This window comes from Panulirus ornatus, chromosome 30 (assembly GCF_036320965.1).
Source record: "Panulirus ornatus isolate Po-2019 chromosome 30, ASM3632096v1, whole genome shotgun sequence".
Taxonomy (NCBI): Eukaryota; Metazoa; Arthropoda; class Malacostraca; order Decapoda; family Palinuridae; genus Panulirus; species Panulirus ornatus.
The window spans coordinates 8,733,232-8,747,500 of NC_092253.1; the positions used below are offsets into that span (position 1 = coordinate 8,733,232).

General features: G+C 46.5%; 1 protein-coding gene across 6 annotated transcripts in view; it reads right to left on the minus strand.

Annotated features, from left to right (window-relative positions):
• Positions 1-299: 299 nt before the first annotated feature.
• The window catches only part of LOC139758388 (uncharacterized), a 39,306-nt gene continuing 25,336 nt past the window's right edge, over positions 300-14,269 (minus strand). For 2 of the 6 annotated variants that reach the window (XM_071679733.1, XM_071679734.1), the window contains exons 2-10: positions 13,549-13,728; positions 12,553-12,648; positions 7,648-11,799; positions 6,522-6,650; positions 5,587-5,720; positions 4,691-4,849; positions 2,788-2,856; positions 2,336-2,425; positions 300-1,515 (exon numbers count right to left, since the gene is read on the minus strand). In XM_071679733.1, the coding sequence (XP_071535834.1) occupies positions 1,396-1,515; positions 2,336-2,425; positions 2,788-2,856; positions 4,691-4,849; positions 5,587-5,720; positions 6,522-6,650; positions 7,648-8,431 (1,485 nt within the window). In that variant the 5' untranslated portion in view covers positions 8,432-11,799; positions 12,553-12,648; positions 13,549-13,728 and the 3' untranslated portion in view covers positions 300-1,395. Of the gene's footprint in view, positions 1,516-2,335; positions 2,508-2,787; positions 2,857-4,690; positions 4,850-5,586; positions 5,721-6,521; positions 6,655-7,647; positions 11,800-12,552; positions 12,649-13,548; positions 13,729-14,269 lie in introns of those variants that run through there. The other 4 variants (XM_071679736.1, XM_071679738.1, XM_071679735.1 and 1 more) reach the window with 4 other exon arrangements.

A 14,269-nucleotide genomic window follows, 5' to 3' on the forward strand; every position in this document is an offset into this window, starting at 1 on the left:
TTTTTTTCCCCCCAAACAGAAATATAACACATTTGATCAAATAATCGAAGTCATTACAGACAACATCTAAACACTGACGAAATATCCTTTCAAATTATTTGTGGGATATATTCATATTTTCCTTAGGATATTGACTGGCCTCCAATATTTCATGATAAACTTCTATACGGTCTGTAGCTAGAGCTAGAGGCTATATGATTTAGTAATATCAAATTCTCACATCAAATACACGTAATTTAATTGTACCTTAAACTGTATCCTGATGAACGGGAAAAAATGACTCATTTCTAAGTGTTATTCTTTAATCTTCCATAATCATCTAATTATTCCGGTCAGGTTAGTTAACATATGGGTCTAATTTTGCTTTTAACAAGAGGTGTTGACTACCATATCTAACTTCAAGTTCAGAGCTGTTTGTGTTTTATATGATACATAGGGTCGATTTTATTTCGGATAGAGCGAAGTTTATATGAATTCAGTTAATCACAACTGCGAGGTTATAATTACCTCGTTTGCAAGTAGTTACAGAAGCAGTTACAGCCTCGTTTGGATGCAGTTTACAGAGGCAGTTACAGCCTCGTTTGCAAGTAGTTACAGAAACTGTTACAGCCTTGTTTGGATACAGTTTACAGAGGCAGGCAAACAACATTCCAAAATTCATAGATGAGGCTTTCGAAGTCAAGTCTAGGGAAATCACAATTCGTTGGTGTGTCCTTACCTTAAATACTATCTATGTTCAGTATTTGGCCAATTTCCTTGAGAAAGACAGAACAAAGAGTAGAGTAACGAGCTACTAAGATGACTTACAAGTTAAGGAACAAATTCTGTGAGAGCCACAAGACTATCTAAAATCATTAAACCCAAAAAAAATGAAGAATAAAGAAAGGTTAACATGTTTATCAGTGGCTTTAAAATACATGATCTAACTGCCTGTTTGAGACTAGATTAGTTTAATGTCACTCTTAGTAATGGATACAAACTCAATGTCAAACGTTTTACTTCAAATGAGACAAAGTACATTTCCTTTAACAGCATTGCAAGCAAACATATGAAATGATTTACCAGTTAAAGTAATCGAAAGTAGCACTATAGACACGTTTTAGAATAAACCGATCATTATGTCTCTTTTAAATGCATATAAAGTTTACAGGTATTTTTGTTACAATATCTATTTGCTTGTATTACACTGATTTCTGTTTTTGCCTGCTTTCACAATTACAAATGGCCTCAAAGACAACAATGAATTGTTAGTGCTTGCTCTCTTGTATTTCACTTTGTATAATCCACCCATACCATATGTGCTAACTTCAACTAAATACTGATTACAGTTAGGTCAATAAACATACGATAAGTTTAACCTGAAATTTAGCATAGTTGACCATCCCTTTTCATTTTCTATAATACATCTTCCTCTGTTGTGGGGTAACTGTGGTCTCTTGCTGCCCGTTCTGCCGACATCACTGGTATGTTCAACTGAAGGATAATGATGAAGTAGGAAGCAACTGCACTCATCACCTGCGACAGAAAACACAAGAATTACTCATATGTTTATCATTTATCTGTAAAGAGGGAATTCAGACTGGAAATGCACGTGTATAGATCCATTTCTTTGATGAACAAATTTTCTTGCAAACTCTCTTTTTACATGTCCAAAAGGTATGTACTATGAAATAAAAAGTTATATGTCACAGATAATGTAATTCCATGAATTATATAAAGAATATGATGTTTCCATTTCTTTTATATGCGTCGACGCATCTTTTGACTGGGTTACGTCTTTCGTAACTGAGACGATCTAGTGAGTGTATATAGTATTAGACTTCTTAAACACATGAAAAATGTGTAATTAGATGGACGAATATGTTTTGAATGATGTTCCATATTCACCGTCAGGTCCAAAAAATATGAAATATATCAAGGATATAGCTAGCTTATTGGGAAACTAAGTTCCTTGATCAATTTAGGTTTTAAACCTGTCTCCGTTAAGCTACGTCCACCAACCTAAATACCTTTAACACATTCTTTAAGCACTAAGAATAATTCTAAGCTTACATACATCATTGCTATACATGTGGCCTATGTCTCACTGGACAGTGTGTGCACGAAGATACATCAATACTTAATTCATGCATGGATGTTGTCAATGACAGACCTTTCCCAGGTGTACTGTGGAAAATGTGATGAATTGCTTCAGCCCAAATAAACTCAGTCCATGAATTGAGTGATTAACACCGGTCTGGGCTGTGTAAGGGTAATTCCAGCTTGCTGGTGGTACAGAGGACCTGGCATAGCCCAACAGATGAGCGATGAAGACACAGGGGTTTGGAAGACTCACCGTCAGGATAAAAGGACGGTGTATGGCGAAGAACCTCCCGCCGCTGATGTAGATGGGAGCGCCCATCACCGCCAGCTGGAGTTGACGCATCTGAAGAGAGATAAGAGTTATCTCAGCTGGGGTTGACGCATCTGAAGAGAGGTAAGAGTTATCTCAGCTGGAGTTGACGCATCTGAAGAGAGATAAGAGTTATCTTAGCTGGAGCTGACGCATCTGAAGACAGGTAAGAGTTTGAGGTTTACATGGGACTTGTGAGGGTCCGAGGTAAGTCATGGAAGTTTGTATAAGGTTAAGAAATCTATGGTTATTTAGAAAGTTTCTAAATGGTGTGAGGAAGTGGTGAGGTTAGGAAAAAAGACTTTGGGATAGTTTAGATAAAGGACAGAGAATCCATGAGGAAGATGGAGGATAGATAGTGGATAGACTACATAAAACATGAGTGAAATACTCACATGAAACTTATCGCTGTCGGAGGCGGTGTACGGCAATCCACGTCTCACTACGTCCACACTGCCCTCAGCCTGTCCGGCGAGACAAGAAATCCTACCTTAACACTCAGAACGGTAAAATTTGTATCACTATCTTGGCCCTCCCGTTTTCTCTTGGGTGAGAGAGAAACTAAAGTATTCCCAACACTTCATGCCAAGAATTGTTAATGTGGAACGAAATGATTTTTTCATCTAGTGTATATATTTCAGCTTCAAATAACTGAATAAGAAATAAACAGATACAACCTTGATTATGATTAACACCAATAAAACTCAATGTTCCTATTTCTCATTCTAATTTCACCACACAACACAATAAGCATATCGCCGAAACACCTATACTACCTTAATAAACATATCGGTCCATAGATAGCTCAATTTGTCTCTACGAAAAAGGGGAGTCCTAGCTTATATTACGAAGATTCTTCGCTTTTGTAGAGTAAATAATATTTTACAAGAGAAAGGTTTGATATCACTCGATAACCTTAAGTCAAAAACATATCGACATATCATCTTTCATGCTTTGTCCTGAGTGGAGGGAGGGGAGTGTGTTTTTCCACATACACATAATAATATCAAAAGGCTCTTCTTATACCGTAAGCTTATACAGTACGTGAAGCTTATGTTGTCCTGTCAAATGTCAAGCCGTCGTACCTTAGAAAGGTACCGTTTGTACTCAGGCGTTGTACCGTTGTGTTCAAGTGTTGTACCGTTGTGCTCGAGGGTCTTACGTACCCTTTGTGCTGAAGCGTTGTACCGTTGAGTTCAAGCGTTGTACCTTTGAGCTCGAGGGTCGTACGTACCCTTTATGCTGAAGTGTTGCACCGTTGAGTTCAAGCGTTGTACCTTTGAGCTCGAGGGTCGTACGTACCCTTTGTGCTGAAGCGTTGTACCGTTGTGTTCAAGCGTTGTACCTTTGTGCTCGAGGGTCGTACCGCCATACTCAAGTAGTTCATTATAAGTGCACCACACCAACTTGAGTGGAAAAAAAAAAGAAACACGATGACCTTGAAGGCACAATGAAGCGAACGTGTTCGGACCCCCAGGTTGGAACCTTTAGAAACGCGTCCAGTCTTGTATCGACCACGTAAAAAGGGGATCAATTACTGTTGATATTTTTCTTCCGACCCTCATTGAGCACATACACCCGACATGCCGAAGTGTACCGAGCACTCATTAGTCGCTTTCTTCATGCACACGAGGGAGGGACGTGTGTAAACTACAGTACAGGAGAGATAATGAGATGTACATACAACACAGGGAGTTGTTGCTGGGGGGCTAGCAGGATTTTATATGTATGGGCGCATAAAACAGAATAGTGAAGACATACTGAAGGGTGTTTGATGGGGGTGGAGTTCTCCCCTCCCCCCTCCTTGTGACGATATTAAACACGTCGACTATCACACTGGCTTTAGGACACACACATACTCGACTTTCACACTCCCAAATGGTGTTCACACACACTCCCATACACAGTCGCACCCTCCTCACTCACTCGCTAACCCGTACATACGTCCCTCTTACTCTCATAACCTTTTTTGTTCCTACCATTCTTGCTGCTTCTTTTCTCACTGTGTCATGCATGGCCCTAACCTCGTCATGCACAGCGCTCACCTCGTCATGCATGCCCCTCACCTCGTCAGTCATGCACGGCCCCCACCTCGTCATGCACGGCCCTCACCTCGTCAGTCATGCAGGGTCTTCAACTCGTCATGCACGGCCCTCACCTCGTCATTCATACAGGGTCCTCACCTCGTCATGCACGGCCCTCACCTCGCCAGTCATGCACGACCCTCACCTCGTCATGCATGCACCCAATCTCTTCTCACGCACGGCCCTCACTTCATCAGTTAGGTGCGGCCCTCACCTCGTCATGTACGGCGCTGGCCGACAAGGACACCAGCAGGAAGGTGACGGAAGTCTGGCCAATGATCATCGTCTGGCATACGGCCTCCTCCTTGCTGTAGCGCAGCCCCACGCCCAGACGGTACGCCACCAGGTACAGCTCCGCGCACAGCATCACCACCTGCGGTACGCGGCCGGTAGACAGACATCACCTCCTCCTGTCTTGGGTACACAACACCCTCCCACCCCAGGTAACCCTCCACCAGCTATGCTCCTAATCCCAAGCAGATGAACTCCCAGGTCCCTAGCAGCTATACTCTCAGGTCCCTAGCAGTTATGATATCGGGTCCCTAGGCAGCTATAATCTCGGGTCCCTAGCGGCTAAACTCATAGGTCCCTTGCAGCTATACTCCCAGGTCCCTAGCAGCTATACTTCCGGGTCCCTAGCAGCTATACTCCAGGTTCCCTAACAGATAAAGTTCAAGGTCCCTCGCAGCTAAACTCCCAGGTCCCTAGCAGCTAAACTCCCAGTTCCCTAGCAACTATACTCCCGGGTCCCTAGTAGATAAAGTCTCAGATCCCTAGCAGCTAAACTCCTGCACCTAGAAGCTAAGCATCTCAGGTCCCTAGTAGCTATACTTCTAGGTTACAAAGCAGCTATATTCTCAGCGCCGTTGCTGCTAACCTCCCAGGTCCACATCATCTAGGCGCCCCCTCGTAACTACCCACAGTGGAAGACCCGCTCCAGGGCGCCCCCTCATAACTACCTACTATCCACGTCCCACAGTGGAAGACCCGCTCTAGGGCGCCCCCTCATAACTACCTACTATCCACGTCCCACAGTGGAAGACCCGCTCCAGGGCGCCCCCTTCCCTCCCAGCGAGACACGCAGGTCCTCCCCCTGCAGCAGAGACTCACGGTGGAGGCGTAGTAAACCATCATCATGCAGGAGTAGATGGCCTCCGACTCCCGCACCAGCTGAACCAGACGCCAGTGACCCTCCAGCAACTCCTTCAGGGGCACGCCAGCTGTCTCCTGCCCCGACCACACGTCTGCAGGGCAAGGGAAGTACACGGGAGTACAAGGTGAGTACACGGAAGTACAGGGAAGCACACGTGAGTACAGGGAAGTACAAGGAACTACAAGGTGGGTACACGGAAGTAGACAGGAGTACAAGGTGGGCACAAGGGAGTACAGTGAAGTACAAGGTGGATACACGGGGAGTACGCGGAAGTACACAGGCGTACATGGGAAAACCTAATAACCCCAAGTCTTGCTATAGGAGACAAGGTAGTATGGCACGAAAGGGAGAGGAAGAGGATAAGGGAGGGTTGGAGAAGGATAGTATGGCACGAAAGGGAGTGGAAGAGGATAAGGGAGGGTATAGATGGGAAATAAGAAAAAAAGAAAGAAAGGAATATCAAGATGTGATGGAGTGATAGAAATTACAGTGAATTCTTTGTAACGAGGGCTTTCATGCCTATATACAAACCCATTGTTTTTTGTAAATGAAGTTGGAGATTTCCAATGTTGGTGACTCTACCAAAGAAAATCCATCAATACCAAATGATCTTTTCTAATTATCTTTAAATTTCGTATTTTCTGTCAGTCTGTGTGTGTGTGTGTGTGTGTGTGTGTGTGTGTGTGTGTGTGTGTGTGCGTGTGTGTGTGTGTGTGTGTGTTAGAATTCATGAATCTATGGGTATCCAGTGAAACGTGTGCTTACAATTGAGAATGTCCTTTTCTAAACTAAGTTGTGTTTTGCGAATGTATTTGTATAGTGTGTGTGTGTGTGTGTGTGTGTGTGTGTGTATTTGGAGGCAAGTACTGAGGGGAGAAAAAAACCTTCTCACCTTGGAGTGCTCGGGCGACCTGGTTCCTCCATGTGGTGAAGGCGTTGGCCAGGAGGCGACAGTTGGTCATGAACATCACCACGGCGCCCTTGTACACCAGAAACACGTGCATGATGACCAGACCCAGCCCTACCTAGTGGCGAGAGCAGCACAAAGGTACAACCCTCGAACATAGTGGTGCTACGACCCTGGAGCAGGCTGTTACGACCCTTGGAGCAGGCTCTTACGATAACCATTATACCCAGAGGTCGTACCATCGTGTTCAAGAGTCGTGCCATTATGACTATGAGGGTCGTATCATGCAAAACAGGTTATATATATGACGAATGGCTTCTATAGACTTATCTACATCAGGCAAAAATCTGGTCACCTAAAAACAGGTTAGATACATGACGAATGGCTTCTATAGACTTGTCTACACCAGGCAAAAATCTGGTCACCTAAAAACAGGTTAGATACATGACGAATGGCTTCTACAGACTTATCTACACCAGGCAAAAATCTGGTCGCCTAAAAACAGGTTAGATATATGACGAATGGCTTCTATAGACATGTGTCTTCATCAGGCAAAAATCTAGTCTCTTTACTCCCAGTCTTTTCCTGTCTAGTATATAGCGAGTCAGAGCCGCCCCAGACGTGGGAACAGTACACCACCATACAAGGGAGCAGCTGCTCACAGTAATGTGAGGTGTCCAATATGGGTTTAGACGTTACGGTTCAAGTCTTGTAGTAAAAGTTTAGGTGGAGAAGATTTAGAGAAACCATAGGAACATCGCTGTTCACAGGGATGGAGAGGTTCATCCAAACGTCTCACAGGAAAAAAGAGAACTCACCACAGCAGAGAGGTGTACCTACCACACAGTAATCAGAACACCTACCACAGCAGTGAGGGTACCTACCACACAGTAATCAGAACACCTACCAAAGCAGTGAGGGGGGTACCTACCACACAGTAATCAGAACACCTACCACAGCAGTGAGGGGGGTACCTACCACACAGTAATCAGAACACCTACCACAGCAGTGAGGGGGACCTACCACACAGTAATCAGAACAGCTACCACAGCAGTGAGGGGTGTACCTACCACACAGTAATCAGAACACCTACCACAGCAGTGAGGGGTACCTACCAGAGTGGCTAGGGATGGTGGACGGAGCCATTGTTCAGGCAGGAGGAACATCACCTGCGCCAGAGCCTCGCCGGTCTGCACCACCATGCGAGGGCTGGAGAAGATGACGATGAAGAAGAGCGCCCCGAGGAACGAGTAGACGAAGATGGGGACGCCGACGGAGAAGTGACGCAGCCCCGCCGTCACCTCGGTGCCGGTAGTGGCCACCCAGCTCAGCCATGTGTTGATGAGACGACACGTCCGGCGCCCCATCCTGATCCCGTTCAACACCTCGACCCACGCGTTGAAGAGGCACCCGAAGATGATGACCCCGCCCATCAACTGCGTCTGGTAGGTGCTCTGCTTGTCCAGGTCGATGCTGCCGTGGGCATCGGTGCTCTTGTTTCTGTCGGTGCTGAGGAGGGCGGCGGCGTCGTCCTCGATGGCGTACGAGAAACAGCCTCCGTCAGGAGGGAAGAGCAACCGCGTCAGGAGACCGTATGTGGTGGTGGAGAAGAGGAAGGTGAACCAAGTGGCCGTCGCCAGCATGTGGAGACCCGAGAAACTCGTCCAGGAGAGGCAGTACTCTCCCCGGGTCTTGTCGAAGGAGTAGGGCATCGAACCCAGAACCTGCAGGGACCCCAGCGCCAGGCGCAGTGAGCGGTTGAGGGCTTTTACCTTGCGTTTGGCCACTTCGCCATCGGCTGCCTCCACCTCCACCATCTTGGCATTCGAGGATGCCCACCGATTATTTTTCCTCGGTGGTGGAGGAGGTTCCTGGTGGGAGAAGGGCCAGATCATCGCTGCCTCTCGTAAAAGACGAGTTGCGTCGGGGGGAAGTGGTGTGGTGGCTTGTGAGGGGTATTGCTGAGGCTCCAACGACGCTTAGAGACAAAAAGCTTACGAAGATGTAGTCGTAGGGAATATCAGAGAATTTGATCCTAAATGAGAAAGGTTCCCTCAACACCGATAGACGACAGGAACTGTCGACCATGAAGGGTGTTGGATCAGATTGTCTATCAACTGGCGTAACACCTTGCGACCACTGCGGCGTCCCTTCTGCCCTAGTACATACTCACGCTCCTCCTGTATACCATCGCCACACCTACCACCACACAAAAGCTGCGCCTGCACACTGTCAGACACACGCCCACGGGTGCGTCCACTGCAAGCAAACCACGCCCACTCATGTTTGCGAGAGTACCGGGTTCGCAGTGTTGACTGAAGGCTTTGTTTTCATGGCCGGTGTTGGTCTATATATGGTTCCTGGCTGATACCTTTACGTTATACCTTGTATCATAAACTCTCTCCTGACATGTAATATATTATGAAATGAACCATAGAGTTTATTCTTTGATACGTAATGTTGTAAACAAGAGAGGCCTCTTATATAACAAGTTTTGCAGCCATATACTTCTGGATGTTCTTGTAATTCTCAGGTTATATATCGTTCGGGCTTTACTCGACATAACCTTCATCTTTTTAAGAGAAGAAAGTGTTCACAATCAAGGTTAGCAATGTGTCTGTTGAGCACCATATTATAACCTCTGTAAATATGCACTCTCCTTCAAGGATTCGCCTCTCTCTCTCTCTCAGGGACAAACATTTGATAAATGGACACACTTGCGAAATGGTTTGTAGTTTGTCTCAAAACAAAGAACTGCGGAGCAACGTCTTGCATGGAGTGTTGCCGGGAGACAATATTACTGGAACATCTCCAATAAACACTCACACTTGAGATGGTACTAACGGCAGGTGTTCCTTCCTGACGTAGAGGAGGTGCTTGGCACCTTCAGGATGCTTTCGTAATCCCTAAAGGCGTAAAGGGTTCGTTGGTTATTTGGTCTCGCTAAGCTAACGCCAGAGTAATTAGGGCCGTCAAATAGTTATATAACCACCAGTCGTTCCTCAGGTGCGTAAGAAATAAAACCCTCATACAATCCATGCACACAATTCCTTCTTGGGGAAAGATGGCTGAAGAATAAGCCACGCAAAGGATCGCTTAAGCTTGGCTGGTGGCAAAGTGTCCTAAGATTACATAGAATCTGGAAAGGGCGTGTAGACGAATACGGTAAAGAACGCTCGCAAAAAAGGAGGGTATTAGGAGTGTTATAGGTCTTAATGCTCAGCTGAGATGCTCTTTTTAAGGCTGCATAAAAAAAAAAAAACAATGAAGATGCTTTCTGTTACATACATCCGTGGGCCGATGACAGGCGCGTGATGGTTGTTTCGTGGATGGAAGATGGATGTCCTGATACCACCAGCATTCGGCAACTTCATACATCTTTCAGCTCTCGAGGAAGAACAGTTTTAATACTTAGTCAAGGGTGACTTATTACTCGCTGTGTAACCTCGAGTTCCATAGAACAGGCGACACAGAACACTTAGGCGAAAAAATTAGATTGCGTTTTACGTTCCTTTATGCTAACTACTCTCATTAATAATTACATCATCTACATTCATATTATTCATCTACTCTTTCCTGCAAGTGACAGGGGATGAAATTAAAGGAATAGCGAAGCTAAACTGCGATACTTTCAATTAGGGTTTTTTTTTTGTTTTTTCTACAGAAGATTCTTATGAGGGGTATTTAAGAAATATATAAATTTTGTAAAGTACTAAAACATCAATATGTTAGAAAGTAAATATACATAACTAATGCAAACTGATTCGTAGGGTTACTTTTGATAATTTACGCACACACACAGCGAATGAGAATAATGTCTCAAATTTACATAACTTTGAACAAGGATTTACATACGTGCAACCCTTCTCTACTATTTGGGTCGTGGATGTATTGGTACATCCAGAACGGTGTCACTTAACCTGAACTGTGAAACACTTCGTGCTCCCCAAGTTACTAGTAAACTGACCAACTGATACCCATCATAATTTGAGAGTGGTTCGTGAAGCCTTGAACCTCCTCTTCTCTCATTCGTCACTCATAAACTAGGGAACTCCTGCCTGTTTTTAAATTACCTCTGTATATCTAAGGGAGGCTATAATGGTCTATGTCAGTAGTCAGACCTGTCTGTCAGACTCTGGCAGGCAAGCAAACCACGTAGGCGAGGGAGTGTTTTGTGTATGAGGAGGTGAGAGTTGGCGGGGTCGCTGATGGGTCGAACCAGTTCCCCCCCTCACTGTGTCTTGAAGACCGCCGGCCAAACCCTTGGCTCTGCCATCGCAGGAGTCGGCACAAGTCCTGGTGGCTCCACGCAGGCAGGCGGGGTCCCGTCAGGAGAACTATGGTCCGAGGGCGAGGAGAGGAAGCTGGTCCGTACAGACTCGCCCGCTGATGCGGCTGGCTGTCTCGCCGTGACGTCCACGTCTAAAGGAGTGAGGTACACCGACGAACAGAATGACGAATGCATAGCGGAGGGACTCTGCTGTGGTGTCACGAAGACCGCTGGGCTCGCTTGTGCGGTTGAGGCTTCGTGCGGCGGCATCAGGAAACCACTCGTGGTAGAGTGGTTCCTCTGCGGTGCTGGGCAGTTTGGTACGGCCGCTGGTGCTGGGGTTAGCTGCCGCACCAAAATGGCAGGTGGACTCGCTCTCGACGAGGGAACTTCTCGAGGAGATGTAGGTGGCAGTGTCACGATCGCCTCTCCAGGTGACGCCGTCGCCACGTCGCTCACCCCTGGTGACAGAAGTGGATGAGTAAAAGTACTCCAAGACTGCGAGGTGGCGGGACTCTGTATCGTCACAGTCTTATTCTGTCCTGACGGACGTTTGGGCCGGGGCAGTGGCCTTCCCCTATGTCCGTGTGGTGCCGGGGCTTCCACTAAGGCAGGCGCTGTCGCCCTTACGAATGGTGATGACAGCGTCGTCGTCTTGGTGACATAGTTCTCCCGCATCCAGATTCCGCTGCCAAGATTAGACTCCGGTGATCCACTGTCCTCATGATTCCTTGCATATGTCTTGACGTTCGGCATCACCGCCATCTCCAAGGTCTGCGCCGTCGCCTCCTGACGTGGCGCCGTCATGTGGTTCACAGGCGGGGCTGTGGCCATAGGGTCATCTGGCAGACGGGACGTGGGTCTCTGACGAGAGTGGACGGGTGTGATGGGGACAGGCGTGGCCAGCCGAGAGGACACGGTGTGTCCCCTCGTCTTCTGGAAGTTCTCCACGCCCTGGATCGCCAACACCACCTGCGCCATCAGCGTCAGCACCTGGTGGAGGGACATTACAAAGTGACTACGTTATGCGACATATTACGTCCGCTGCAGCAACTAATGTATTTTGGTATATCACCAGACATGACTACGAATCACGTCTCATTCACGGTTGCCACTCAAAATAAAAAGCTCTTCAATGCTTATACGTAATTCGCATTTCCAAAATCCTAACTCCATCTTCACTCTAATCTTTACCACACACACTTTCTCTCACCTTGACTCCTCAGAAATGTATCCTCTACTGACTCCCCTTCCCTTCTCCCCCACCATCAGGACGACGTGTGACAGCCTGACCCCTTGATCTGACCCTTGCAAGTTCGGTCACAGTCCTGGGCGTCATACCCTGGGGTAGAAATGTCGTGTCGAGGGGAGGATAACTGAAGTACAGGACTCATCGCTGATATTCTACACCTGCGCCGTGGTCCATCTCTCTCACCTCCTGCAGACGATCCAGTCTACTCACTCACCAGGTAGGCGCCTCACTAGGGCACGACCACCGCCATCCGGCGCGACTCCAACAAACCTCATCTTTACGAATCCTTGACTTCTGACCTTGTGATTCAGCATCATTCCTTCTCTTCCTTCCCTATGCCTCTCCTTGGTTCTTCTCTACAGCAACTACTACTACTACTACTATTACTGCCACTGTTCTACTATCACAACTACTTTTAGTACAGCGAATAAAGTCTTTATGAGGTCGGTTGCCCTCCTGCTACTGTAGTAAGGCGGACAGCACGTGATACTGACAGCGGCCACAGTGACAGGAGAGTTTAGAGGCAGCAGCAGCAACAGCAGCGCCCCCGGCAGCAGCAGCCCCGCGCCCACCGCGTCATGCACAGTCTCCTGCACCACGCCAGGACGGTCGGATGGGTCGAGTGGCGAGCAGCGCAGACAGTAGGCGTATGGCAGCACAGACGGTTGGGGCGGCAGACGACATCATGGGCAGAGGGCAGTACGAGCAGAAAGGTTTTGTATCAAGAAAAACAAAAATCTCACTTATTTCTCATGGACTACCTTACTGGTAACTAACATCATAATATTCTAAAGAAACATATCTCTCCGTTTAGTTCTAAAACAAAAGAAAACAAACAAAATATGTAAAAAAAAAAAAAGCATGCAAAAGAGGCATCATAACTGTTTAAAAAAATATTTTCTTTAAAGTTGGAGGATATGAATGAACAGCTCTCGTTACAACGTCCCGGTAAATACAGCTGGCACCACCGTCCTTACTCTCCCTCGCCTCAAGTAAACAAAGGGTTCTCCAGCATAAACGCCTTCGCCACCTCTGGTACCACCAGGGTCTTCAGTATCCCCAACAAACACCCACAACATCTCCATCTCGATCTCCAAGTAGCAAGGTCTTCTACAACGTTACCAACACAGGTGCGGCCAGGTTCCTCACCCATACCACCACAGATAAACGTAGACTACACACCAGAAAAACCATGCCACAAGCCTCGTACACTCATTCCAATGAGAGCATCAAATATACCACTTCCTTCCCACAGCGATACAAACAGCTTCAGTACACCCTGCCCCACCAGCAGCTCTCACATATCTAACCACTACAAGTACAGTATTAACCAATTAAAAAAAGAATCAAAATATCCCCGTACAGTAAGTCCACTAAAACATAATAACAAAGCCACACCTACATATACTGACAACTACCGTGCACTAACGAGTCTCCATAAAATCCTACCATATGAAAAACATTTAACTTTTACCACAGCCGCCACTCACCACTACGGTCCAAGATCCGGGCGAAGTGCAGCAGCGGCATCGCTGGCGGGGTTGCAAGAGGTGGGCGAGGAAGACCACGGTGACGCTGGCCAGGACGAGCGATGTCATCACGGAGTGGAAGGTGGTCGTGCCGGATCCGGGCGACACTCCCAGAAAACCTAGCACCGCTCCTAGCAACATCTGCCGGTGGGTTGGATGGGTTTTACTGCCAGGGTCATTAAGGTGGTGGTGTGTTAACGTCGAGTTATAACTACCAATCGATAAATCATGAACATCATTATCAGGCGTTCAAAGACAATTCTTCGACCATACATGATGTCGCTGTTGATGATGTGAAGGTGTGGTGTTGGAGGGAGAGAATAAAAAAAAATGTTTTGCCTACATTATTGCAAAGTTAGTCTGTGTGAAACAAGAACGGATTAGTTATTGCTTGGAAGAGATCATAACATCTGGACCGAGTTCCATGGCTAAAGGTGGAATTGATTCTTCATGTCTGAGCTGTTTGAGCTAGGTTAAGTTCAGGTTAAACATTTTCACTGGTGGTTTTCTGGTCAGAGTTAAGAGTTCTTATGCCACATAATATTTTACATGCTGAAAACCAACTTGATCAAGTTTCGTGGGCAGAGACTGAATTTTCTTGAAGTTAAGCGGTGGGTTAAGTTACATGTGCTATACAATTTTTCAGATGTTTGGACATCTCCATAAGACTTTTATGATCACA